Source organism: Colletes gigas, unplaced genomic scaffold (genome assembly GCF_013123115.1).
Source record: "Colletes gigas isolate AHSC1104 unplaced genomic scaffold, ASM1312311v1 Colletes_gigas_Sc00005, whole genome shotgun sequence".
Lineage (NCBI taxonomy): Eukaryota > Metazoa > Arthropoda > Insecta > Hymenoptera > Colletidae > Colletes > Colletes gigas.
In genome coordinates this window covers 6,713,116-6,738,651 of record NW_025106634.1, presented here as the reverse complement: position 1 = coordinate 6,738,651, position 25,536 = coordinate 6,713,116, and the positions used below count along the sequence as shown (strand labels likewise).

At 46.4% G+C, this 25,536-nt stretch overlaps 1 protein-coding gene across 6 annotated transcripts in view; it reads left to right on the top strand.

Annotated features, from left to right (window-relative positions):
• The window catches only part of LOC122395313 (potassium voltage-gated channel protein Shaker), a 147,988-nt gene that overhangs the window by 74,556 nt on the left and 47,896 nt on the right, over positions 1 to 25,536 (top strand). The window contains exon 1 of one of the 6 annotated variants that reach the window (XM_043392757.1): positions 14,886 to 15,498. The exons of the other annotated variants lie outside the window; for them this stretch is intronic. Within the exon in view, the coding sequence (XP_043248692.1) occupies positions 15,425 to 15,498 (74 nt within the window). The 5' untranslated portion in view covers positions 14,886 to 15,424. Of the gene's footprint in view, positions 1 to 14,885; positions 15,499 to 25,536 lie in introns of those variants that run through there. 6 annotated transcript variants of the gene reach the window in all.

The window sequence follows — 25,536 nt, the reverse complement described above, 5'->3', positions numbered from 1 at the left end:
ATTCGCTTCCTCTAATTTCCACGACCCTGATCCACAGGCGTCGACGCTCCCGAATATCGTCACGGATATTCCACCCTTCCGTGTCAAAGGTTAGGCTCTTTTCCACCAACGAATTTCCACGAAAGTTACCAGAACTCGTGCACATTATTTCGTAAAAATAATATTCTAACGTAACCGTCGACTTCTGAAAATATTGTGCAGCATATCGAGCAGACGAGAAGTTCGTAAATGAAGTTTGTTTTGGTAAGATTTAACGAGGAACGTCGGAGGACGGTTTTTATTTTCGAAATTGCTATAAAGAGGATTGCGCGTGGGCGTAGGTTCTCCTTGGGATCGTGAAAAATGACCGGAGCGAATGTCTCTGGCAGCGTCGGTCGATTGATCGAGTCACGTTATCCTTGGTAGCGCAGGGAACCCATTATGGTCGCGTTGTCGTGGCGAAAAGGCGCCGGCCGTCCACGCGTCGCGTCGGGACGCGTTTCAGCAAAAAGCTCCCGCGAGCGTCGAAATACGCTCGAGCGGAAGGAGGACGAGTCAGCTCGCGAGGGATCGGAATATAGGTCAGGTCGGAAGAAGCCCGAGAGGATCGATAGGCGATCCAGCGGGTTTCCGTGGCCGTACGGTAACTGCATTATCGACGATCACCGAAAGAAGATCCCGACTCGGATGGAGGAACCTGGCGACTGCGCCGCGACGCACCGCGCCGGTTCGCGCACTGTCGCATTCTACTCGCGCCTCGACCTTCTCAGGATAATGCTTATTGGAAGTGGATAACGGTAATAATGGTAACCGAGCCGACACCGACAATGCGGTCGCCGTGATGAATTTCATAGATAATGCTTCGCTATGGGGGTAGGAAAGGGTAAATCGATTGCGGTAATATACCCTACGAACAGCTTACCGCGTTAAACAGCACTCCTTAATAATACAATATACCGATATAAGACTCGTCTGATACATTCTACACGCGTACTTCCTCTTCCTAATTAATTAAACAGTTCTGCGACTATTTTGTTCACGGATGTGTATTTATTCATTTGTTTAACGGGTAAACACCCTTTATGAAAAAGTGAAGAAAAGAGACGCACAATTACATGTAACTCATTGATCTCTGCATACCTTAATACGCAAAGGAGACCACGAAGTTTCAGTGATGCTTATAACTATGGGGGGTTCGAATTATCTGGGTATCGTTTATAAATTTAAAATGGAAGCGCTGGAAATGGATACCCGTAGGCACGAAAAGTTTGATTTACGGGTCGCGGAAGCACGACCATGTTTCATCCGTGATTCGCTTGGCCCCGACGTATCCGCAAATCCCTTATCGGTCGAGATTTCGAAAAATAGTAGGAACGGGGGAAATCAATTTATCGACTCGAGGCGTGCTTCCTGCTCCCCGAGACCCTCGCCCTTCCTTTCTAGCATTGCTCTTGAAACGTATGGCGTCGTTCGATCCCTGCGTGACTGACCTGAAATTTTCTTGCCGTTCGCCAACAGGAGATCGATCATCGGGTACACATGCTCGATCGTAATTTGTTTGCGGAAGAAAAGCGTAAAAGCGTCGTCTCGACGCTTCTTCGCGTGAATCATCCACGAAGCAGGTCCGGTTAATTCCTCAATAAAAGGTTTAATCGGTTCTCGTCCGATGGCCATTACCTCTTCGTTCCTGACCTTACTCCCCGGAGCCCTCTAGAATTTATTACTCAATATCGCCGTATAATTATAAACCCTGACCCGTTATCAGTTGTTGCAGCGTTTATTACCGTAAGACGCCTTTGTTTCACGGTTTCGCAGTTACGCGTTGCCGTTACAGCGCGACGAACGGGCGCATTAATGGGCGGGGATGTACGAGGAACGACACGCGAAACGTTAATTAATTCGCGGGGCGAGACGATATCGTTGCATTTATTTATTTCCCGCTGCCAGAACGCCCAGAACTTTTTATAGATCGTAAGAAACTTACCGCCGGAGCCTTTCCAGCGATTCTATTTATTCGAAAGCTTTAATATTCGTATTATTGTTAATAACAGGCTGTTGCGCGCAGTCACTCGCGATGCAGATCTTTTCGAGAATCGTTCCGCGATTGCTATCGCAATACCAATAATTTACTCCGTTCCGTAACACCTGTTATTCCCCGCAAGGGCTCATAAGCGAATAACTCGTAAGATAGTCGTTTTCGAGCATGCGATACACTTCTGGACGTATGTACGTCAATTCGAATTCTATCGATCGTAGAAAATTTTCTTTTCGAGAGTTTGTGGTTGTCCCGAGTCGACTGTAAATAATTTTTCTAATTTCGTCGGGCAATTTTCTCGCTCGATGCTCGAGCTTTATTGCGAGCGGTATTCTCGACGACGTAACGCGCGATAAACGGGACCGTTTACGACGCTCCTTATGAAATTTTATCGACGCGACACGCACACCGAGCGGAAACGTAAATTTCAATTAACAACGTCGCGCCGGTGGATATTTAATACGCGACATTTCCGGAGCATCGGCTAATTTGAAACCGTTTATACCCTATCGCCGCGTCGATATTTCTAATTATGAATAATTAAGGATAATACTATCCCGGCGGTACAGTCAAGACCGAAATCCAGGTCCAAACGGTAGGTGTCAATGCACGGTGAACAGACCAGACTGATGCTAAACTGCTTTCTAACAGAGATTATAAGAATCGTGACCAACTCTGTGGCGTACCGATAGAAAGTAAAACTAATTCGCGATCGTGGTTTGTTGTCCACGAGTCTGGCTCGTGATATTCATGTTTGGGCCAAAATCTTCAGCACGAGTCAGACTGGTTAAAATACGGGAAGGAGTTAAATATATGAAACACACGTATGGATAACGTGGATCTTAATGTAAGGTCAGCTACCCTTAACCCCTTGACTCACGATTCGATTCCAAATAATTTTTGTGTATTGTAAATGTACTATTTATTTTCTTCAATATTATTTTGCGAATTCGGTCATATGCACGCCAATTGCAACAAATGATGATCGTAATATCACGATTCTTTAACCCCTTGATGAACGATTTAATCTAATTTTTGAAACGTATACTATTCAATTTTGTTTAAATTTGTTCGTGCAATGGTCACGACAAAGAACAGATTTACGAATACCTCGTGAACGTGAAAATTTAATTTATAAGACTTGATGATGAGTGAGTTGCCTCATGATTGTAAAACTTGGCATCAAGAACATGTGTCAGACTAGTCACTGTATGGCAAGGAGTTGAGAGAAATCTGAGTCCTACGAATGGCAATTATCTAGTAATAATTGACACGTTTGTGGCCTCTGCTCGGAGGAAAGATGTTCTACATCCTATCGACGGTGACTAGTGACATCGCCCGTTAAATCGTACTATTTAGTAATAATTGACACCTTCATGGCGTCTGTCGTGTCCTTTGGAGGAAATATATTCAAAATGCTATCGAGTGGCCGTTGGCTAACGAACCGGATGAGATATCCGAGGCCACGTGGTGCGGCGGGTAGAATGAAATAGGCCATAAAAGAAAGGAAACGCGGAGGAGAAACGAAAGGGAAACGCGTTGGAGACGTCTAAAGAGGGGTCGTCGGCACATTACCGTGAACGCGGAGAAGGTAATCTCGCTTACGTAGGTTAACTTTGTTCTCGAAGAGGAGTACGAGGGTGGAGGAGGTGGTTCTCGCGGAGCGGGAGGCGCGCACCGGTGCGGTTGATCGTGTTCCGTGCAGGAGCGCGGAAAGAATATCGAGCCGTTGTAGCACGCTGGGGGAGCTCGACGGGAGCCTCGAGCGGAACACGGCCAGAGGAGCAGAAACTCGGTTGCTGGGGTTGGGGGGCGGTTCGGGGCACCGTGTCGCGAGGTGGTGGAAACCAAGAGCAGCCACGAGGCATCGCGAACCCAACCGCGCCACGTTGCAGCACGCTGTCTGACGGAGCACCTTCCGTCATCTGGCTCCCGCGCTTCTCTTTACGCTCCTGCGGAAACGCGAGGAGCCCGTGATCCTCGTTTCCGGCTACCTTCGAGACGTTCGCGAGTGATACGCGCTCTTCGTCCCCTATTTTCGTCCCTGTCTGACTCGCGTGTGCTCTCTCCTTCGTTCGAATATCGCGAGTGTCCGCGTACGCGTCCGAGGAAATACGTCAGTGAGTGTAGATCATGGACAAACGAGGCTGGAACGCGATCGAGCGAGTGTCTCGGATACCGCGAATTTCGATCGATGACCGAACTCTGCGCGACCCGACGGTTCTCATCGTGATCGTTGATTTCCCTGCCAAACTCGATATTGGTACGATCTCTGGAAGTATGCTAGCCGAATCGTGAAGTACCGGGCACGTAGAATCTAATCGGGACGAGCGATAGATCGAAGCTCGATCGCGGTAGCGTGTCACGACGATGGTCTCGAATTCGTTGCGATATCGAGGCGATATCGTCGCGTTGCCTGGGACCTCGAGCCTCGATCTTCCACCGATCGTGCAGCCAACGATTAATCCCTTTCGCTCTCTCTCTCTCTCTCTCTCTCTCTCTCTCTCTCTCTCTCTCTCTCTCTCTCTCTCTCTCTCTCTCGCGCGCGAACGGTTCTTGAGATTATTCGGATTAAAGTCTTCTTCGAGGGGGCAAAGAAAACACAAAGAGTCGGAAGAGAGATTGTATTTGAAACGTTTGAAACGCGGTCGTTAATAATCGATCGCGGTTCGCCGGAGTCGTGTTTCATCCCCCAATCTGTTTCCGTGCAGCGTATTCGAAGCAGCAATTAATCATTTTACTGCAAACCCTTGTTCTATGGTCGGGAGATAGCGTTTCCATCGATAAATCGAGACGCGTAATTTATAATAACGATATTCGTAACCCTTTGCGCTCGGAGACTACTCTTCGATCTGCTACTAACTCAAACACACTTTCTTACAAAATAGATATAAGTGCATCGAAATTCTTTAGCCAAGTGCAAAGTGTTGATTGGAAATAAAATAAAATTTACTAGAAACAATTGTCAGGGTAGGTGAGAGGATTCTATCGTAAAATTATTTACAAAAGTCGGCTGTCGCTAGGCGTTCTCCGTTCTTCGCTCGTTGCTTTTGACCCTAGCCGCTGTATTTCTGTGTCACGGCGTATCGTAAATATTTCAATCCGTCGGCCGTGATTGCGATTCACCCTTCGCAATGTCCACGGGCGACTCCCAACCCGGCAGGAATCTCGTTCGAGAACTTGCCGGTTTCATGGTCAGCCGAGTTTCTCCGGCTATTCTCACGAACAACGCGCGCCGCAATTTGCCTACGAGTTTGCACAACTTGCTAAGACCGACGTTTAAAAATAACGTCGCGGTCGATGCGTCCAACCGGCCGTACACACTCGTCGGACGCGGATTTTTAGTCGATATCGAGCCGCTTTCCGGCGACGCGCGTCTCTAGATCGTCTCGTAAATAGAAAATTCTCGATCGCGACGAGCAGTTCTCGATCCACGATCATCTACCGCCAGACCCTGGCGTTTCCGTTTCGCTCGAATTCGAAGGCGGACGAATATCGGTGCCAGATCACGAGTAGTTCGTATTTCTCTCTGCCCCCGTCGATAAGCGAAGGGTTCACGAGTGGTTTAATGAAAGGGTTGAGAGGGATCGCGAAGGCAGCCAGCGATTTCCATCCGAGCAAAGTCGAGAGTAAAATCACAGTCGCTCGAGTAACTTATCGACGATGGTTTATTTTTAGAAGCGAAGCGCAACGGCGAAGCCGACTGACTAGATGGGATTGACTGGCAAAAGGTGTTCGATCGGAAATACAACGGATCGATCGTCGGACTCGCCTTGGTACGCGTTGCAAAAATGTTCACCGCGCTCGCGTTCACGGTTTGTCGCGGGAATTCGTCCTTTCGTCGCTAGCACGAGTCTCTCGGAGCTGTAACGTCGCGACAAAGTGTGTCGCGTACTCTTTGCGGAGAACAATTGATCTCGAGAACAATCGCGACCATGCCGGAAGCCAGGTCGCCTTCTCAATTCCGGCACGAAATTCTGCGGAGTAGGCTCAGCTGGTCCCGCGATTAATTCAATTTTCACAGACCGAGAAGGACGGGAGAGGCACCGAACGGGATCAAGAACGATTTCGCGATATTGTTTTCCTCCCGATACCGTCGATGATCTCGTTCGATGTTTGCTCCTTCCTTTTTGACGGGAGAAATTGGTACACCTAGCGAAATACACCATTTTTTTAATGGACCTCCCTGGTGGCGACCATCACCCTGTTATGTCCACTTTGAGCCTGCGATAAATCGTTAAAAGTAGGTACTAAAACAATTAAAATTGATGTAAACATCTGGCGCTCTAACATCTCGTATATCGATGGTTTGATAGAAAATGAAGAAACTCCGGATAGAATCGAATTCTCCCTGCAGTAAATACTCTCGAAGAGCGAGTAGCGTTCGTTTATTTGTGTCTTCCGGCAAATGAAACGTAAAGACGTTGTGTACCGGGAAACGTTAAAATAACTTTCGCGTCGGAACAATATTTCCTAGCTCGAGGAACAACGTGGTTAACGTTCGATAAATTCCCCGCGTAAAATTCTGCCTCGAACCGGCGGTACATTTTTACGGCGATCGGTTCTCGTAAACCGGAAGCTCCCCGTTCCTGGACCGATACTTTCGCGCGACAGACTGAGAACCGGAGAGACACGACGAACGTACGGGAAAATATTTGCCATCGAGGCTGGATTACGATCCGGAACCGTGTATTTAAGGGGGGAGCCATTAGCCGTCAGTTTCCCGGCGTGCCCTTGAAAGATTCATGATCGGAGGCAATCTCGTTTCTCCCCCCGCTGCTAGACGGCTTCGATCTTCCCGTCGCTTTGTCACCGGGATTCGACGCATAAATTTACCCGGTTGAATTCATAATTCCGCGTCTGCACGACGATATTTATCGTCCTGTCCGCCGCGAATGAATTACTCCAAACGAGGCAAAACCGACCGCCTTGGGTGTCTCAAGGTGGTCTTAACGCATTAACGACGGCGTATTTTTATTAAAATTTTCAGAAGTTACACGTGGATAATGTTAGAATTTTTTTTCTCGTGTTATTGAAGAAATAAAAAAGAAAAACAAACAATTAATGTGAAACAAGAATACTCGTTTCCCATCGTTAATGTAATGCTTTGTCGCCTTCAAGATGTTATTCAATCAACACTGATTTAGGATTTAAATGGTAAAAATAGATTACACGTATCGAATTAGGTAAAAATATGTACAGGGTGGTCCATGCAACTGTTTCAGGTTGTAACTCCATTATTAATGCATTTACGAAAAAATGACTTGAAGAGCACTACGTCTGTAGGACCTCGAGCCACTTACCTTTCTCCTAATTTTTTCGCAGACGCATTAATAACAGAACAGAAACAGTTGTGCCAGCCTGTATACGCAAACGATGCAAGTGGATTAAAAGTAACCACAGCGAAACGCGAGGCCTTCGAAATAGGTTGTCTCCCCGCGTCGCGTCGAGTCCTCGGTTGCGTTTTACCGCAGTCCTTAAACTTGCAACAAGCACACACGATCTGTCCGTTATTTACGATCGTGTGCAACGCTTGCGTATCTCGTGGCTCGTCGAAAATACAGGAGCTCTGGTCTCGCATTTCCATCGATCCCTCTCGACCGAATATCAGGCTCCCCCCGTCTCCCGAGCGTTTCTTATCGATCGAAAATCCTCTGGACTTCGGACTCGGGGTCCGTCCGGACCCAGAGAAATTGGAGGTCGGGGGCAGGTCGATTCCCCTCGGTGATTTTTCGATCGACACCGCGGAGGGAATCGTCGAATTGGCGTTGATCGAGCAACGTGGGAGTAACATTTACGCCCCGTTCTCGGCGGAATCCGTTCCTCGAAGGAACAATCGTTAGCGGTGCGGCCGTGTAGCGGGACGTGCAACGAGAATCGAGGATGGTGCCTCAGTTTGGGGGCGGGCCTCGTTGCAGGATGATATATCCGCAGCAGCGGACGAAACCAGCGAACGGCAGTCACGTACGCGTTTCCCGATCCGTCGACGACTTCCGGCCCACCGGATCGTTCTTCGCGCGTTGAATCGCGACCGTGGGATCGACTCTTTGTACCGCGTGTCGGTGACAGTGACGGGTCAACCAGCAACGTCGTACGACGCTTCGAAGTCAGTGATTTTTTTTTTTTTTCGTAAATCGTCAAACCAGTGACCCGTACGGCGACAGTCGCGAATCGAGTGGCAAAGTGCTTCGAGAGTCGTGGGAGGAGTAATGGAAATAATTAAATTTCGGATAATCAGAGACAAAAGGTCGTAGGAATCGTCTTGAGAGTGGAAATTATTCCAGGGCCAGCGTCGGACCGATAAGAGCGCGCCTCGAACGGTAATCTCGATCTTTTTTTTTCTCTCCGTTTCCCGATTCAATTAAACGCCGGTCCCCATCGATCCGGGACGACTGCCAACAATTCCTTCGGATCCCTTGAAATATCGCCGCGCTTCTTCTTAAATATTCCCGTCGCGTACGGAGGTAACTATTATTAAAGGAAAGATGAGGACTCGTTCGATGGTTCGAGGGCTTTCGTGCCGCAGTGGCGGTCTTCTTTGATCTTTACAGCTGTCGCAAGGACGGACGCGGCTTTGCGTATCTCGCAGGCCGCCCGAGAAACTTTCTTATCAAATATTCCGCGAGGAAAAAGTTGAGTGTCGCGGTCCCGCGCGAGAAACGAGAGACTTATTTAGATCCCCCGGGTAAGCAACAAAAGAATCTTCGTGTAAACACATGCGCGATATGACCTTGTTTCCGGGCTTGAACCCCTTTTTTGTATCCAACTACGTAGGTGCTTAGGAAGAATGCGCTTCGTTACCGTCGAGCACCGCGAGCAAACTAATTTTCTAACGTCTCGAACGTCACGGATAAATGACAAACGGGACGTTTACGTGTCACACGCGTGTATCGAGTCTCGTTTGCCGCATCCATCGAGGATACGTGTGCATTCCTGCGGTCGAGATTTAATTGCATCCTCGACTCAGCCGAAATACGTGGCGGCGCATTAATCTGATTTCGAATTTTTTCACCGGCGAATCGCAGGACGTGCGACCACATAGATTACGGAGTCTGGCTTTCTCCTTTACGTCGAAAATTAACCTAACGGGGTCCGTGTAGCCCTAAATGTTCGACGTCCAACGCGACAATGGTAATCGAAACGGATCACGGATTTACGCCCAATCCTGATATCTTGCGCGAACATGTCGCCCGCATACAGAACGTTCCATCGATTCGTGGAGCAACCTGGGAGATTCCTCGTGGAAAGACGAGTCGAAAAGGGGGAATAACATTTTTTTATTGCAAGCTTCGTTTTCGAGAAAATCGACTTCGTAGGATGCAAGTAGAAATGTAGATTAATGGTCAGACGCGTGTACGAATTATCTGGCGATAAAGGCGGAATACGGGAAATTGACCCGTGTTTGTCAGTGTATCGTTTGATGGGGACGAGGAAAGAAAAATCGAGCTCGAAGGGCGATCGCAAGTAGAAACGCCGATATATGGTCAGACGCGTATAGGAATTGTCCGACGATAAACGCGGAAATCGGGTTGAAATTGACCCGTGTTTGTCAGTGAATAGTCGAATGGGAACGTGGAAAGAATCGTCGCGATAAGAACGATGGTAAAAAGCAAATTAGATTCGTCGGTTAGGGGAAAATCGAGGTACCGACGAGGCGGAAGATAATTACATCTTTCGATCGAGCGCAACTGAAATGCACGTGCATTAATTAATGCAAGCGAGCGCGCGCGTGACAATGGGCTCGACGGCGCGTGCACCCCCTTTACCTTCCATTTCGCGTAAACGTTAATCCGCGATATTTATCAGCGCGACTTGTTTCGTACCTTTGGCTCTATAAATGGTAACTTTGAACATTCGAAAAGGGCCCCTAACGCCAATTTCCACAATACTTAACGCGTTTTTTGATGTCCAGAAAGAAGGACGAACCGATCGTAAGATTGTCGGAACGCGGACGAAGATGTTGACCGAATTAAATCCCTTTGTGCCTGATAGTTACGCCAATTTTTCGCGAAATCGCGTTTACGACTGTCCTCGTAGCGAATAAAATCCCGCGACCGTGTCTTTCTCGGACCGCGGAATTTACTGGTTCGCGATAATGGCACCGTACTCTCGTCGAACGTTTCCATGGAGTTTATGCGGCTCGATCGTGCCAAAACTGGCGGCACTGCCAACGATTATCCATTATCGCATGCTTTATCGGCGATATTCATAGTGCGAACAAGAAATAAGGCGTAATAAAATTTTAACGTCCTATTTAGCTCCATTAGAGTCTAAGCGTGTGGTTAACGGATGGGGCATTTATCGTGAATTATCTACTGTTACCGGACTGCACAGCGGTGCCGGAAGATCCCATGGAAAGCAGTTTATCGAAAGCCCCGGTTAAATTTTCGATTTTCACGAGGCGTTCCGAGAGATTCGAAGACGGGGGGGCGATTTTTGTCGCGGATGGGACGTGTAGGTTCGTAAAATACGCGCGAACCATGGACGAAAACGTGTCACGGTCGATCGAACGCGGTGGTAACTTCCGCGGCTACGTTCGATCCGAGCTTTTCGCGCGCTACACGAGTTACCGGGGCTTAACGATCCACGCTTTTTCTCTTTGGATCGTATTACGAACTTCTAACGAGGCACATTCTCGGTAGACGATCGCCAATTTTTACGTGAAATGAAAATTTCGCAGCGTAAGAAGGTCTCGGTCGTATCGTTCGAACGAGTGAACACATTTGGCTGGAATGGCCGGAGAATTTCGCTGGGTATGGAAAACTATCAGAAAAAATTGGATATTGGAGGAAGTGTCTCAGACGTTTACTCGGTGTCGATTAATAGATGTCGGTCTATACGTTTATACTTTTCCCTTAAACTCTGTTCCCCCTCGTTACATTAACAATTCCGTTCGCCCACGCTGGCAGTTTTCACTTTGTGATCGACGATGCGTAACACGTTGCATCTAATTATGCAAACTTGTTAAGCGAAGAGTCGATGTCGAAAAATGACGCTATCTCGAAAATGCACGGATCGTGGATTCTGAAGCTTCGATCTTCCGTTGTAGCGTAGTCGAGGATCGTTGAATACCACTCGTGGCACAAGGTAATGAGAGGAGAGAGTTATCGTACTTCGTTGAATCTTCTCGTGCTTTATGTATGTACATAGAATCCCATTTACAAATGGTGGCCTTGAAATATTGAAACGCGTCTAAATAAAATATACTATCGCTAAAAACGTCGGTGATTGCGATTTTTCTACGTTAACGATATCGATTCCCTATTCGTAAATAAAAAAAAGATATTTAATTGGCGTAGACGGATACGTGGCTCAACGATTCAACGCCTTCGAGGGACGTCGTCGCGTCGCGATAAATCGCTCGTTCTAGACGAAGTCGGCGTCAACTTTCGCGTCGATACAACAAGCTAGATCGAGGCACGGTACGCTCGACACTCGCGTTTTACGTGGCACGCGAAAAGTCTAGCCGATAAGCGAGGCGCGGAAAAGCCACTACCGCCATTTTTCGCGCGGACATCGTCTCGACGTCGTTAATTGATCGAAAATTAGGATTTAGAACGAGCAGCGAATAAAAATTACTCGTGAACAGGGTGGAGGAAAGTCTTGACATTTGCATCATCGAGTGTATCGAGCGGTACTTGAACGTCGACGCGATTATTTCGACGAGCGCGTCAAACCGTGGCTGCAATTACCGTCCCGACTTTCGTTACGCGTCACGTGTAGCTTTTTCAGCGTGGCGTGCACGATTGCTGGAGCTAATCGAGGCCTTGCGATCGCACACTCGCTGAAATCGCTTCTTGCTCGGGACAGAGTATGGATTTACATTCGAGCGCATTAAGAGGGATTCGAGAAAGTTTCTCCCCCCTCACCCCCTCAGGGCGAATCTCTAAAACGTTCAAGATCCTCGGGAAACTCCGATTTCTCTAATTAAGACTCGAACAATTTCCCAAATATTCCGTCTAACCTTCGCCAGGGAGTCTATTACGACACGATTTCAATATAACTTCCTGTAGTCGATCGTCGAACTTCGATAGCGTCTAAATCGTATCGTGGTGTAGTATATTAAACGTAATTAAGATTATTCTTTTTGTAACTTGACCTTGCTTGGGTTATCCTAACGCGATCGTACGATCTAGAAGGGTCTGGTGTAACCTAAGGTTGATACGGATCTTATAATAAACTCGTCGGGGCAATAATTTATTTAGCGAACGTTCGAGCAGAAATTACCGCGCAGTGTAAAATTACGTCCCCCTATCGTAATTCGCGATCGCCCGAGAACGCAATCGCGGCAAGGGGTGGCTGGAATCGACGTTCGACGATTCTAAACGTTCGAAATTTCGTCTTTCTAACATAAACACCGAAGACAGTAATTAAGTTGACCGGTAAGTGGATTATCGGGGCCCTCTGCAAATTTAAAATAACAATTGTTTAGTTTAAAATCAACATAAAATGGAGCCGTTTTAGATCGGAGAAATACGAGAAACGTTACGTTGTTTTTGAAGATTTGGTACGCAACGAGGGAGGTAGCGTTCGCTGCATATCTAATTTGATCCGCAGGGGAGACTAGGCGTTCTTTAGGTTGGTTATAGATTTACAATGTTCTTGTTTCGAGTCGGTGGGCGGGGCCAATCGACGGGAGCACGTGGCGCGCGTGGAACGTCGCCTGGAAGAACTCTGCACGCCGCAGTCACCTTTCGAGCTGTCAACAATAGACGACGCGTCATTCCAGCCCTCCAGTGAAAACCGCGCCGCGGACTCCCCCGTCGCGTCGTTTCAGTACGCCAGTGAAAACCACGCCGCCGCGACCGTCGTGCGATGAAAACGAGTCCCGGTTTCGCTCGCGGTCTACGCGCGGATCGCGTACGTTGACGATCAGGATAAAATGGTGAGACAGTGTCCAAAGTGCTACCAGGGCTACCCGATAATGGGAACGGTGACTTTACGACTCGCGCGGTTGAAAGTGGCTCGAGTTTGAGGGAGTTTCGGAGGAGAACACCGGTTATCGATACCCCGCGTTCTCGGAGGGGAAAAGTGTTCGAAAAGTGTCGCGAGACGGTGCAGAATGATATCGATCGCCGTATCTCGACAAGCTGAAACGACACGGGCATAAATATCGGCTCAGCGTCGACGTTTTTCGCGCGATAGTCCATATTTCCTATACGACTTCCGGTATAGAGACTTCGAATTCGCCTCTCCCGTTGTTGATCAGATTTTTATTTTTTTATTTTTATCGAACGACGCGGAGCTTTGGCTGGAATTCGGGGTACGTTGTTGGGAAAAAATGAGGCGTTGCTCCGTTGAACTGGACGCGGTACGAGCGCAATACGGTAACCGGTGGTAGCGTTTTCATCGAACGACGCTCGCGTGACTGAAATCGACGGACAAAAGGCCGCGTCTGTCGCGTATCGCGATTCGGTTGGTAATCGCGGGCTGCAACGACGCGACGAACCGTTCGCCCGAACATCCAATGAATTCCGCGAATTCGTTTCTGCCGGCCGTGAATCGATTCGGCCCCGAGGATCCGCGGCCCGAAATCATCGCGCAATTTCGCGGACAAAGTCGGTCGGCGCGTCGCTTCTCGTTAATCCAGAATTTCCGTTGGCGTCGGTGTCGCGTGCCAAAATTCACTGCGCGAATTAAATGAAACGAAACCCACCCTCCAACAAAATTCTACCCTCGCGAAATTGTTCCGGTTATTTTCAAGACGAACAATTTTTAAATAACGAAAACTTATAGGTCGCCATTTTCTTGTTAAGGGGGTCTTCTACTGTAAAACTCTGTTTCTTCCTTATAAAACCTCTTGCATTTATTACTCCTTCAGTAATATTCGCAAAATTAGTGACAGTACCGATAAAGTGTTCTAATGGCCTCCATGATTCCAGCCTTTCTATTTGTCCAAGTGAAAAAGATGAAAAGGATTGTTAATTAGGTTACAGTTTTCTATAGCCAGTACTAAAAGTTAGTTTAAGCAGTTAATTTCAATCGTTACATCTACTAAATCTTCTGTAACTTTGCCATTTTTGCGAATTTTACTTAAACATTTTATGGAGTCGTTCTCAAACCCTCAAACATCGAAAAGAGGCAAAAAAAGGTGTCTATTTTTTGAATCCATCACAGTGGTTCCCTTAATATCTGCATGATTTTCGAGCAAATCTAAACGTCAGAATATTAGTAATGGCCCCCTAATGGAGTCAACCGCAATCACGACGAAACGTTGAAACGCTGGTCAGCAAAACGCGAAAACAGAATTTATCGCCGCGCGAAGGAAACTAGCCAGCAAATTAGTTCGTCGAAAGAACAATGGACGACGGTGCGATTAAAGTTTATCCGTTGTCTGGAAAGTAACGTGCCCCGACAAAAGAGTGGGAATTTCGTTGATAAAACTGTCGCGTAATTCCGAGACACTCGCTGCGACCCGACGAGACCCGCGGCACGTGAATAAATTAATGCTGCCCGCCGCGGACGAGCACTTCCGGGAAGCGCATTTTTCAATTTTCCGGTGACCTGATTGTCTCCTTCGGCCGCAACGATGCGAAAAAAAACTGTTTTGGTCGTAATTGAAAAGGGTTTCCAAAAAAAAAAAAACGCTCGCGCGAGAGACATTCTCTTCCGGATCGATGGAGTCGGCGACGTTAACCGATTACGCTTTTAACGTAAACGTAACGAGGTTATATTTGGTGAAACATTCATGCGCGGACAAAAGAGATAATTAGGAATCCTGTGACAAAGGGAATACGACGTTACGCGGATCCGGTCTCGGGGGGTGGCAACGTCTTGGATCGGTGAATTGGGATCTCGAGTTCGTTAAAAAATTGAAAGGTCGACTGGTCTCGGTAAAAGGAAAGGTTCCCCCCGAGCGGTTCGTCGCGTTAAAGGCTTTGTCAGGATTCCTTGTGACTGCGCGTAATTCGTAAAAAAACGAATCGACTACGTCCAGAGGTAGGCGCGAAGGAGAATTTCGATGGTCGGTTTCGAAGGGGTACACGTCCGTTGGAACAGTTGGCAGTCCCCTTTCGGCGTAACGACGTTTAACGGGAGTTGTGATACGGGTGAAAAGGTTCGCGAAAGAGAGACGATATCGCGAGTGAGGATCGATCGAAACGGATACGGATTCGGCGATCCAGGCAGGCCTACGTCTGCCGCGGGAGCTGCGAAGGGGATGCTCGACCTTGGTCGGCGCTGGTCTTTAGGGTTATTTTAAAAAAGAGGGACAAGGCCGCTTATGGAGCGGCTGAGAACGAAACGGGCAGACGGTCGATCGGGAAGCCCGGCTGAAAATAGAGACGGCCACGGTACACGGGGATGCGAGATGACGACGGACAGGGAACCACCACGCTCCTAGCTACGACGAGGTATTATGAACCTGGAATGGCCATCATCGAGTTCTCTGTTGCTCGTGGAGATTGAGGTATGGCCGCGGTAGCCGGCATCTATGGCTTCTCAGAGGAACGACACGCCAGATATTCCGACCATCGGCAGCATCCGTGAGTTTCACGTGAAAGACGACCGAAATCGATACACCAACCCCCGACGCGACACTAGTCTGACCCTTTTGCTTGATCGTTTATCGCTTACCGGTTGCCTCACACTCGCAATTACTCGACAAATCTTACTTTTACTACTCTTACAGAATCGAATTTTCAATTTCCTCCTTTTTATTGCGATAATAGGCATGGATGTCTTTTCCACTATGTCTAAATTTATTCAACGATATTTAAAACTGCAGAATTATCTATCAGTTTTATACATACAGGGTGTTTAGATTCTACACATTAAAACAATAAAAAAAAGTTCATGTAAACACTGTTATGGCGAATTTCTTCTTTAACACACCGTATTTGCTCACATTCGCAACAAATGTTCGAAATGAGCCATTAACCCCTTGTCGTACAATAACGTGTCTGACTCATTAAAATTCTTGACATCAAGTTTTACAATCACGAGGCTAGTCATCAAGGAGTATACATTGTACGAATTTAAACAAAATAGAATACTATACGTTTGAAAAATTCCATTAAATCGTACTTCAAGGGGTTAATACCGTCTTCCACGATAGGACAGTCAATGATAAAACGTATCCAGGCCTGTGTTAAAGAAGAAACTGTTAAAGAATAGAACGCACGTTCATACGAACATCTAGTCCTGAAGTGGATATAAATTTTCGTATCATTCAAGCATCTTTGGTTTTGCTTTCTCGTACCCTATTTTAGAGATTTTACCAGTCACGTGGAACACGCTCCATGCATTCATAACCGAGATATTTACGCGTTCCCGTTCAAATGGACCCGCCTGTATATTTTTCCAGGGTCGGAACCGCGTAACTCCGTTTATTTTCGTAGCCAGCGAGCCACGTTTATCGATATCCAAAAAATACTAAAAATCGCTCTTGCTCGAAAGGCCCTACGGGATTTACTGGGAGTGAAACACGTTTTTGGTCACTTTTCCCCGCTTTTGTTCGCGCTTCCTGCGATTAGCTCGAATGTGGGTTACTTTTATTTCGCTCGACAATAAACTGTCCACTGTCTTTCTTAACGAAACAAAGACCCGAAACTTCCCGTTTGTCGCGCTCTTTTCAATCGCCGTTCGAAACTTTCGGGAGAAATTTTCCGTGGCCGAGGGGCTGGAAACGGTAAACATTTCCCCGAAGAACTTTCCGCGAAAGTAGGAGAATTCGACTGCTTCTCTTTCCGGCCGAACTTATTACCGGGGATGAATAAGAGTTCCCGCGAGAAGGAAACGGCTTCCGCCTTAATTGCGCGGGAGAACCGGGTCGCAAAAATGCTCGGTAATTTAATTTTACGAACAATCGGTGGAAAAGGAAAGCGGAAAGCGATGGAATTAAAAGGGAACGTGTCCAAGTCGAGGACTGGAGTCGCGAAGAGAAGGGTCGCCGGGTATAACTCGCGTTTGCAACTTCTCTTCGCGAAGCCAGGAACTTCGTTATTCAATAATGCAGCATGATTCGTTCGAAGGTCACACGGTTTGCGTTAGAGTCTCGGAGATGCTTCGTCGATTTTTCTACCGAGACATTTTTAATAGACTATCGCTACAATTCCAACAAAAATAAACAAACGATAGCGAACATATTCGTCGGAATCCGAATCTGACTAAAAATGAAGGTTGCAATCAGTAAAACAGCAGTTCTTATTTCAAAGTCTGCTCATTAATTTTAATTTTAATTACAATATTACCATATTCGTCAAAATATTCGAACGTCCTGAGCTTGTTTTTTGAATCAGCGACCTCGAAAGCCCTGGAGTGCCAATTCTCGTACAAAATAGGCCACTGTGCGTCGTCTCCGTGAAACGGCATACATTCCAATAGCTCGTATGCATCGCTATTAATTCGCAGAACCGTCGTCGAGGAGTTAGCGGTTGAAAAGAATACAAACGATGGAGTCAATTTGGCGACGAGTTAACTCTGTTTTATCGTCGTTCGAGGAAAGAAGTCGGAGCTCGCGGAGACCGAGCATAAATCTGGGCTTCTTGCGCTCCCCTGTCCCGATTCTCCCGATATAAAAGCAGCTTTGGCAACGGGACAATCGTCGATCCCGTTCCCCCCAAAACCTTTTGTCCCGTCGAGTCCCGGAAATTGTCCTCCCTGTTATTTGCATTTCCGCGCTACCGACGCACGCACGATCCATTCGTTTCCCTATCGCCTTTTTCTCGAAAGAGCAATCCTCGTAGCAACGTGTTGCTCGTTACGAAACAACCCTGGAACCTGTAACGCGACGCTCAACCCTTTGCGCTGTCCCCTCTAATGGGATATCCGGCAAAGAATTTCGATGCACCCTCTGACCCTTTGACTACGGTCGATTTTAACGCGAGCGCAACTTGTGTGCGGAAAATGTTCTCACACGGTCAAGTGATCGACGCTTTTAGTAGTCAAAGGGTTGAGAAAACAATATTATTGTTTTAAAGAGATTATATAGAATGTAAAAAAAGATATGTTCGCTTGGAGTATTAATTATCTATTTCTTAAGGGTGATCGAAGAAAAGCCTCCCAGTGCAAAGGGTTAAACTTTAGGGTCGCGTGTCTCTGTTGAAAGTTATCGATTGCTCGATCTTCCTGAACGATTGGAAGGATAACAGGTAAATAACGAAAGCAAAAGTATTGCTCGAGTCGCGTGGGGAGAGGAAAAAAAGGCAAATTTGATTAATTGGCGATGGTCAGTGTTTTCTTCTGGTAGGCAGCGGTTGGTTTGCGTATCGGTAACGTGTGTAGAGAAGGGCTGGTGGGCGATCGCGAAGGGGGTCGAGACGCGCCACGGTCGCGGGTTAATTGATTTCCAATAGCAGGCTGACCGGCCTTCGGACCCGCGTAGAAGCGAACCGTGTATCCTCGCACAATGAACGACCGATACGTTAACTGCGGAACATACACTGTACATTAAACGGCAATAGAAAATTCATAGGTCCGTATCGCCACACGACGCGGGTTAATTGGATCCTGAGCGTCGCGGAACAGCTCGTCGAGTTCCCTCTGGCCCTTTCCCTTTGCCACGCGTCCACCATCGGACCAAAGAGGAGATGCATCTTTATAGCTAAATGCCACGAGCCATTTTCACTCGAGGTGGCTCGAACCATCTCTGAATATTATTTGCTAGCAATTTTTACAAGAGATAAACTCTCCGTTCTCTCTCGCCACTGAGTTTGAACCGTGGTTCCTCTTGAAAGATTCTCTATCCAAGTGAGAGGTGGAACTACTGAGTTCTCTGACGAAACTAGGATGAAAAGCCATAATTGACGCTAAAACTCGATTACGCTTTCGTTAAAGTAACTTTACACATAGATTCCGTTGTCCATAAGCTCATTTTCATTTCATATTGAATGGAATTTATTGCAGAACGGCAATCTGCGAACAGCTGCTAGTGAGTGTCACTCACAAAACTGTAAGGTTGTCGATACGTCAGTAAATAGAGTTCCTCGTGCTAAGTGAGAACCACTACTACTGGCGTAACTTTAAACGTTAATAACTTTGAAGAATCATGAGGTTTTTCTTACTTTACGGGGTGAAGGGCCAACTTTTCGAATATTGTTACAATTTTTACATATTCTTCACTAAAATACGCGTCGTTTGCCGCTTGGAACATTAAAATCCTTCTATCCGTTCGGGAGATATGATTTTTTAAAGATTTGCATGAAATTTCAGTAAAACATGTCAACGGTATGGTCAGACATTGTATTTTCGGAAAGGAATTTTTTTCTCGAAACTGAGTAGGATTTCGAGGGTATGTCTATTGACCAAAAATGATTGAAATTGATCCCCCTATCTAAAAATATTTTTTTTATAATGATTTGAAATTTCTCAATTTCGTCGAAAAATTTCTGCGCCTACGAATTTGTTTCTCGAAAGTACGCAGGAATTCGGGGGTATGTCTGTTGACCAAAAATGATTGAAATTGACCCCCCTAGCTAAAAATAATTTTTCTAGAATGATTTGAAATTTCTCAATTTCGTCGAAAAATTTCTGCACCTACGAATTTTTTTCTCGAAACTGAGTAGGAATTCGGGGGTATGTCTATTGACCAAAAATGATTGAAATTGACCCACCTAGCTAAACATAATTTTTTTATAATGATTAGAAATTTCTAAATTTCGTCAAAAAATGTCTGCACCTACGAATTTTTTTCTCGAAACTGAGTAGGATTTCGAGGGTATGTCTATTGACCAAAAGTGATTGTAATTGATCCCCCTAGCTAAACATAATTTTTTTATAATGATTAAAAATTTCTTAATTTCGTCGAAAAATTTCTGCATCTACGAATTTTTTTCTCGGAACTGAGTAGGATTTCGTGGGTATGTCTGTTGACCAAAAATGATTGCAATTAACTCCCCTAGCTACACATAATTTTTTTATAACGATTTGAAATTTTCTTTTTCGTCGAAAAATAATGTCGACGCCGAATCGAAGATGACCGATCTCGCCGGAACGAGAGTTACCTTTTGGACATTTTCGTTTCGAGAACGGATGAAAAATGTGCAAATGGCCGCGTGCTGCCAGTCGCACGTGCATCCAGATGGGAATTTGTCAGGCTCCCGGAGAATTATGCTACGGACAACACGTACGCGCGTGCATATCGATATCAGTTGGCCGCGTTCCGCGCAAAACGACTGCTCGTTTGTTCGCCCGTGATTTTGACGTATTAATTATCAAGCTGCCTTGGAAACCCGTTAGCTAGTACCTTTTCGCCAGCGGATAGATATTCGAATTCTGTCCGTCGTCGGGTCACCGACGTTCGTCACGCGAGTCGGCCTGATTCGTTATTGATGCATCGACGATCCGCCACGCGGATTGATAAATGATAACGCCCGCTGGTAATGAGAGAACTACGAAATAACGATCGTACGATTGCGGGGGGGAAATTAATACGAAACTGCAGGATCTCCCTCGGTTCAATCTTCAAAATCTATTCGGTCAATTAATAATAATTAGACTCTGAATGTTTATACATTTATGGAAATTATTATATTTAGGGGTTGAGTCGAGCCTCTAAAAAGCTCTCATTGCATTCTGATAATAATTTAGTATCGCCATTAACGGGAACTTTCGAAACACCGTATTAAATCGCGATAAAAGCTTGCGTCGCAGTTTTCAGCGGCAGTATTGTCGAACAGTCTGTCGAACGCTCGATTTTCGAGCGTACCAAGATCGCTGGACGATCGTCGACGTTCCCAAGCGTGTACCGTTGCTTTCGAGCACGGCAAATCTGGGAAAACAAGGCTCGTCGATCGGGGGCCGGGGTTAATCCGACAGACACACGAACGAGTTTTCCGCCCCCAAAAACGTAAAATCCTCGACAATAGTAGCGGGCGTCGGGACGCCCGGGCGTCGTCGGAGCGGCATCTCTGAATGCGAGCCTGCAACGCGTCGCTCGATGCTGACTTTACCGACCGCGGCGCGATATCCGCGTTTGATACGCTTGGAAACGCTCGCGATCGAACGCAGCCGCTCGGAAATTTCGAGGAAAACGGGAAACGCGTTTCCATCCGCGGCTCCCTCGTATCGAGCACTCGCAATCTTACCTGGGATCTGCTCCCGGCGAAGCTTCGGAGGTTTATTTTTATTCTTATCGGGGCGTAAATAGCGCTGGAAACGAAGAGGATCGTCGACTCCCACCGGGTTAGAAATAAAAACGGAAGCTGATCGTTCGTTGAAAATTGCGTATCGAGCTCGTCGACGTTGCAGAAATATTAAACGGAAAGGGCGTTTCAATGTCGAGAATTCGGAGTTTTTCTTTGAAATTAGATTCGAAAGGAAGATCGAAAGAGTTTCGTTCCCATTGCTAGCGACGCCGACGCCGACACTGACGGGCGGCGCGCCGGCTCGCGTAAATGGTAAAATACGACGAGCGGTTGTAGACAGCCTGGCAACGTGGACGCGCGATTCATGGCAATTCCCATGTGACTCGACGTTCATCGATCCGCCTCGAAAATAGGCGAGTGACCTATACGTGGATTTTCATCTCGTTTAAAATATTGCGCGCCTACCATCGATTTCTAGTTTTTTCTCCCTTTTTTTTTTTAATCGACAGAAGCGGTTCCGCCGTTTCGAAAATCAATGCTTTCGATGGTAACCACGAGGAATGGAACTTTTAATCTTTCTCGCGTAACCGACCGCGTCGTTCGTCCTAGGTAAATTATTTTTTTCCCCCCAATTCGAAAAATCTCACGAACCTTTTCGCCGTAAATTATTTTCTATCTCATTTTCATTTCACCTGTGCAGTGGTAAATAAATGGAGAGCTTATTCGATACAGAGCGTTGTAATTTATTAACGCACTGCCACGTCATCCATGCACGGGTGACAGAACTTTTAACAATTAATTCTCAAGTTGTAGCGTCGGGGAAAGTAAATTTTTACAGGCTTTGTGAATTTTAACAAAGTTACGAAAGTAAGTGCTACGACAAGTGTTAACTCGTACAGTTTACAATTATCTAAAGTGAAAGTTTTGGTCTTGCGAGCAATCGTACGGTTTTACACTGGCGGTGAACGCGATGAGAAGCAAAGAATGATCGAGGAATCGAAGTCGCGATCACCGTCGTCGCTGGAAAGTAAAATTCGTAGTTAACGTAACAGCGATAATAATATTCTTCGACGATCGCCCCCCCCCCCCCTGTTGCGAGACGCCGTGCAAGAGATAAAAAGTTTTTCCTATTAACGAAGGAAATTGGATACAAAGGGGGCACTAACGTAGCATTTGCAAAGAAGCTCTCGGGGAACTCGATTAAATGGAGTAATCCCGTGCCTAGGGAGGATCCCGTAAAATGTCAGCCGGCCGTTTTCCGACGCTTTCGCGGGATCAATAATTCAAAACGGTTAATATTCATAGGAGCGAAACGTTTTCGAAGGTTCGCCGAAGCGCGTTTCGAAAGTAGATTGCGTGGATTAAAGGATATTAAAATGCTCCGCTGCTTCGCGATCGAGTTTGCTTTTGATTCGTTCGAAATATCGACCGCTTAAATCTATATTATTATTCGTTTATTAACGCAATTTTGATGCAATCGCAAGGTGTCTACGGAAAACCTTTTTCACGCACATGGTCAACTGATTGGCGCTTTTAGTAGTCAAAGGGTTAAAAGGGTGTGAACAATAATTATAGTACAAGGTGTTCTATTGGGAGAGATAGTTTTATACATTCTTATGCACCTGGAAGATTGCAGATCTTTTTAAAAATAGAGACAGTTTTCCACCAGAGTGGCCAATGTCTGGAATCAGGTGCAAATTTATCGCTTATAAAATTTCGACTTTTAGAGTGTTTAGTGATCGTCCAATTAGATTTGTCTTCGTGTGTTATAGAATTTACGTGTATTTTTGACTCGAAATTGATTCATTTGATAATCGTTGATAATTGTATCGCGTTCTCGTTGGGAAATAAAGGCGCAGAGGGTGTAGGTGGAGTGGCGGATATAATAAATGGGTTTGGTGGGAGGTTGTGACATCGTGTAGGATTCGCGTTGACTTCGTGGGAGCGTTGATCGATCCGAGGCACGAGTCCACAATTCACGACACATTTTCCGCGCTCGCGTCTGCACCCTGTCCGCTTCCGCGCCTTTTCCCACGGGCCTTCCTGCCTTTACCGTTTTCCTGCTGCACAACGTGAATACGCGTCACGTATGAATGCGTGCATCGTTACCCCACCCCCCCCGCGGGTTTGCAGGGCGCGTGTACGCGCGCATCGGGCTGCAAAAATAGGAACAAAGGGACGCGCTCGCGGAAGCTCTCCGGCTAACGAACCCATCGATTTTTCTGCTCCTGTCTTCAGCATCCGACGATATTCCCAGCGAACTGTTCACCATTACCCGCTAACAGCATCAAAGAACGACGCTTGGGATAAAAAAAAAAAAAATACCCCGAGCGTACGAACCACCGGTCCATTCCGCGAAATGTCGTCAACGTTTTGCTAATTCCCGGGTCTAAAATCCCTAGTTCGTAGATTTTAACAGGGTTAGAGTGTAATATTAATATGATACTGTAATATTAACCCCTTGTCACAAGTTTCACAATCGTGAGCTACTCGTCATCGAGTCTTACAAATTGAAAACACATTTTTCCATTCACTAGGTATTCGTAAATCTGCTCTTTTTCATGACCATTGTACGCAGAAATTTAACCAGAATCGAATAGTTTACATTAAATCGAGAAATAAACTCGTGATTTGTTTTAACACTAGAACTACCGACAATTATAGTACATTTATTTGTACCAAAGGCAAAAGGATAGATATTTAAAGAAATGTATAACGCAATGGAAAAGTTTATCCATTCTCTCATAGAAAACCATTGTAAATTTTCAAGGATCCAGTCGAGTGAATTTGTAATAATTTTCGTTAAAAATGACGAATGTGTCATTTTGACCAGGTGATTCTAGTATTAACAAGGAATCGGGACACGCCTAGTATATATTTCATTGCAAGCTGAAGCTGTACAGAATCCCTCCAGGCTCGTATCCGCTTTGAAAGCGTTCGCTGGAACCAGTCGAGGACCCATTCAGAAACAACGCTGGCAATTTCTTCTCCCGTGCCGGGGAACGCAAATCGCATCAAAGGGCAATTTATCGAGTCGTTCGGGGCGGCACGGGGCACAGGGAAGCCCCGACGAAAGAACCAATTTCCGTCATCGGCGCGGACGTCGCGACGAGAACCCCGGGAATGCAACGTATCGCGGCGGCGGATCTCGCCGGTACGCGAATTCACAGCAGAGGCTGAACAAAGCCGCGAGGAAACGGTTCCTTTATCGGGCGTTCCGAGAAAACGCCGATTTTATTAGCCGTCTCCATCGATCGTGCACCCAACGAAGCCTCCTGGATCCCCTGGAAACCTCTCGCCTCCCAACGAGATCACGTCCGCTTGTTTGCTCCCTTATCGAATCGCTTCCTTCTTACGAATTCCGCGAAATTTCGCGGGCCAACTCGTCATCTGGACGTGGTTACCTACGACGACACGAAACAACGGAGTTTTATAGGGTCACGCTGCAATTTTTAAGAGAATCTTCCACCGCAAAACGCATTCTTTGGTATTTTTTTTATAAAGAAACTATGCAGCTTCTTGTATCGGCGTTGCGCGTTAATTCAGTGATAAATCGAGGTATAATTCGGAGTGCAAAGAGTCGGAGGAAGGTCGAAGCCGGGTCTGTAAACGTGGAACACCGTAGGAAAGAGACTCTCGAGATATAATTCTCGAATGTTTTGTACGTAGCGAGGCAGTCTTTGTTGGATTTATTTTTAGACCGGTCCGTGCCTCGAATTTTCTCTCGTTCGCGTTTGATTTCGACGAATAAGAGAAATTCCGGGGGTGGAAATCGGTCGGGCGGGTATCTGGAAGGAGGTTACGTAATTCCAGATTCTCACGGTTTGCCAAAAACCGTTCCGACCGATACCGCAAAGTGCGAGGTATCGCGTTCTCGCGAGATCCGTGATACTCTTCGAAGTCGAAATCTCGCGGAATCCTCCGGAATTTATTCAACTCTTCTTTTTTTTTTTAACGCCAAGATATATTTATGGTTGCGTAGAGCGGCTCTGCCCGTCGAGTCACGCGTTGGAAAGTTTAAGGGAAGAAAGTTTAGTTGGAAGAAAGGCGAAACTAGGGATCGCAGACATTTTTATAGAGCAAACTTTAGCCGCGGTTTCGACACTCGGTAACCTTCCAAGTTACTGTTTAACCTACTTGTAATCGACGTTGGCGTAACGGTGCGCTCGAAAAGGTGTACGATCAATTGTTTTTCATGGGCGAGAATTCGCGGACGATCCCCGATTGGCAAAAATTCAGAACGAGAACTACCGCACCGTCGGATCATGCCAACTTCCGGTCGACTTGCGTACGCCCAAAGGGTTACTTAATGCAATAATTTCTTTTTCAAAATTGTTAACCGACTCCTTCAACCCTTTGACTCGACAACACACATCAGAACTTGCACGTTTCTTCAATGATAATTGAAGTTGAGATTATTAGTCATACTTTTATCTCAAAATACTACGCATCTTGTTTTTATTGAGGCCCTCCACAAGTTTCAACTAATATTGTATG